The sequence below is a fragment of the Osmerus eperlanus genome, chromosome 20 (genome assembly GCF_963692335.1).
Source record: "Osmerus eperlanus chromosome 20, fOsmEpe2.1, whole genome shotgun sequence".
Lineage (NCBI taxonomy): Eukaryota > Metazoa > Chordata > Actinopteri > Osmeriformes > Osmeridae > Osmerus > Osmerus eperlanus.
Window position 1 is genome coordinate 10,404,540 of NC_085037.1, and position 3,299 is coordinate 10,407,838.

General features: G+C 44.0%; 1 protein-coding gene across 1 annotated transcript in view; it reads right to left on the reverse strand.

Moving 5' to 3' along the window:
- The window catches only part of LOC134040985 (zinc finger protein 385D-like), a 9,830-nt gene that overhangs the window by 2,759 nt on the left and 3,772 nt on the right, over positions 1-3,299 (reverse strand). The window contains exons 3-5 of the mRNA XM_062487205.1: positions 2,204-2,311; positions 1,673-1,808; positions 1-39 (exon numbers count right to left, since the gene is read on the reverse strand). The exon at positions 1-39 is cut by the window's left edge and continues 204 nt beyond it. Of these exons, the coding sequence (XP_062343189.1) occupies positions 1-39; positions 1,673-1,808; positions 2,204-2,311 (283 nt within the window). The remainder of the gene's footprint in view (positions 40-1,672; positions 1,809-2,203; positions 2,312-3,299) is intronic.

Here is a 3,299-nt window from a genome sequence, read left to right on the forward strand (position 1 = left end):
TGGCGCTGGGTGGTGCCAGCTCAATTCCGTCTGCGCCATCTGCAAAGAGACGGAATCTAGTTTACTGTGTGAGTGTGTTTGTGTGTGTGTGTGAGGGAGAAATGGAGGGAAGAAGAGAGAGTGAGAGACACAGAGAGAGGAAGAGACAGAGTTTAGAGGGAGAGAAACAGTAATTTATGAATGGGGTGAGAGTTTTTATTAGAGATTTTGAGAGATTTCAAAGATTTTCATTGCAATACTGCAGCGGTTCTTAATGAATTCCGCTATTAAATCACTTATTTTCACACACTCCCATCACAGCTGCAAGTATGTACACACAGACGACAAAATGTAGCGTTAATGAGCTTAACCTCAAAAATACTTTTTTCAATGTCTCGCTGCCTCGACTGACTGATGCTTTTGTATTTCCTGTAGAGTCCAACTCTTTTTCACGACTATATCTTTTCGTGCAATGTTTTCTACCGAGAAGGTATGATTGTACAATATGTCTACCATATGTGCTGCATATTTCATGTTTTGGTTAACACTAATTGGAGAACATTAATTATTCTACTCTGTCTTGTTCACAAGCTCCAGAATTGCCCAAGCTTTTGCAAGGCAGATAAATTGTGTTTTGACGAGTCCTCTTCTTAGAACTGTTTAAACAAACTATCAGAGATTTAACACAGTTGTCTTTGGCTGTGGATTATTTATGAGGCTCATCTGGCTCTCTAATCTTCGGTAATAATCAAAAGATTTCCCCGGGGTCTTGCTTCTCAGCGATTAAATGAAAGGCTTTGCTTTGAGATGATTGCCGTCCATTATCAGAAGGGGTAACTAACTGGGAGAGTTTTCCCCCCCAGAGGGTTAGGGGCAGACTTCGGAATTCATACCAGGGTAATATTGATAATTATCACTGCCTTGCTGAAAGGCTTTGTTTGTCACCCTTCAGTTGAACAGCCAGAAGACTGTTTGTTAAAGTAATCTTCAGCAGGCTCCCTACTGAGACCCACCCCCTCAAACTAATTCTCTCTTTGTCCTACTCAAATAATCACTCTTTTGCTCTCCTTCTCTCTCTTTCTCATTGTCTTCCTCTCTCTATCGAATGCAACTTGGACTCCTCCCATGTGACACAACCCAGCTCTCCCCTTCTCTCTGAGGGATTCTGAAACACCACATACCCCTGTGCGCAAGAAAGCACACATGCACTATCAAACATGCCCACGCATATGGTTGTGTAAAGATAGCCACTCACATTCTCTTATACTTTCTGCAGTAAAGCGTGTACTTTATAATAGGGAGGCCTACTTTGGTTGACCTCCCACACAGTTCCAAACATACTGCCAGGGCTTAAAACACACACAGAACCTTTCAGTGCTGCCTTCTGTTTGATCTCTGGAGACCATTTGATGAAGGTAAATGCAGACACAGAGAGGTAAGAGGATAATGCCTAACCTCACATCTCTCCATGTGATACTGGAGGGAGTCTAAAGCTTGATCAAACATCAGAGAGTTAATGTCGTGACAGGGAAAATAAGTCTGGTTGAAAATGTAGAAGCCGAAATGATCAAAGATCCTGGCCCTTTTGTGTGAGTTTGATGTTAGCGCACATTTATACACTCTCACACACACACACACACACACACACTCACACTCACACTCACACTCACACTCACACACACAGCTGTGTAACCTGTGTCTGTGTTGAGAGGCTGAAGTGTGGTTTCCTTGGAGACCGCGTCGTTGCTTTTAGACTTGCAGTCAGGAGCATCTTTAATTTTGAGCTTCTTGGCGTGTTTGGTTCCACTGTAGTGGGATGTGGCCTGGCTCTGCAGAAGGGACAGGACCACAACCAGTCAAACAGCCAGGAACGGTATTCACACTTACCAGACTATCAGAATCAACCTAGAAGCCAGAAACAAAGTAAAAACGCATGATGTATTCAAGCAGTGCTTGCAATTAATGGAAAACAGTTTGTTCTGAAATACTTGCAAATAATGGAAATCCGTTTGTTCGGAAATACTTGCAAATAATGGAAATCAGTTTGTTTCGGAAGTATTTGCAAATACTTGCAAATAATGGAAATCTGTTTGTTTGGAAGTACTTGAAAATAATGGAAATCCGTTTGTTCGGAAGTACTTGCAAATAATGAAAATCCGTTTGTTCTGAAGTACTTGCAATGAATGGAAATCAGTTTGTTCTGAAGGGTTGAGACTCCACCCACTTCTGAGTTAAACTTCAGTTGGCATACGCTACAGGAGCTAGGCTCCTTCCTCAGGGGTGTGGCCACTCGAAACCCTGGGCCAATCAGAGCTTTGTGGAGGTGGTCCATCTGAAACAACAAGGGTAAAAATGTGAAAGGGTTGAGAAATAAGAGTACAGATATCAGTAAATTATTTGTCCAGGACAGAAGAAGTCATGGTGAAGTGAATCATGAGATGTTGAAACCAGAACGGACAGTTAGAACAAGCGCTGGGGGAGAGCAACGACTTGAAGGTGAGACCAGTTCCCCAGCACCACCCCCTCACAGTGAGACCAGTTCCCCAGCTCCACCCCCTCACAGTGAGACCAGTTCTCCAGCTCCACCCCCTCACAGTGAGACCAGTTCCCCAGCACCACCCCCTCACAGTGAGACCAGTTCCCCAGCTCTACCCCCTCACAGTGAGACCAGTTCTCCAGCTCCACTCCCTCACAGTGAGAAAGTATCAGCTCCACACCTCCTTTCCTTAATCACAAAGTGTCTGGAAAGTCAAGCCAAACTTTTGGCCTGTAAAAATGCCTCAGAGCACTCTCATCATAAGGTCAGGGTCGTCATCAATCATTGGGCAGAGGGGTAACAAAGGGTGAGCCGGCCCCCTGAGAAAAGATGCCTGTGGAAATTACAGGTTCTAAGCATTTGTGGGTTCACCCCAGCAAGGTCAAAGGTGAAACAATCTTGCTCGGCCCAGCCCATTTTACAAGAAGACCCCATTTCACGGCGCAGACAGGTGGCCTTTAGATGGGAAGATTTAGCTTTCCAACACCATATTCCATATTCAATATAGAACCTAGGTGTGAAGAATGGAGAAAAAAGTTGTTCTTTTATCTGAGGTAAAAATGGCAGTTTAGCAAAGGCTCCAGCCTGGGTTATGTATTCTTGTATTCCTGTGTTGTAATGTAACTTGAACACAGAAACCACAACTAGGTGAGGACAAACTTGTGGACCTCTCACCTCTGTTTAGTACCTGGGAGCCTCTCTTTATGAGCGTATAGAAACGGGATGGTAAAACTATACTCCTGTATCATTATCTCACTGCTGAGTGTGGAAAGTGTGTGTCGGA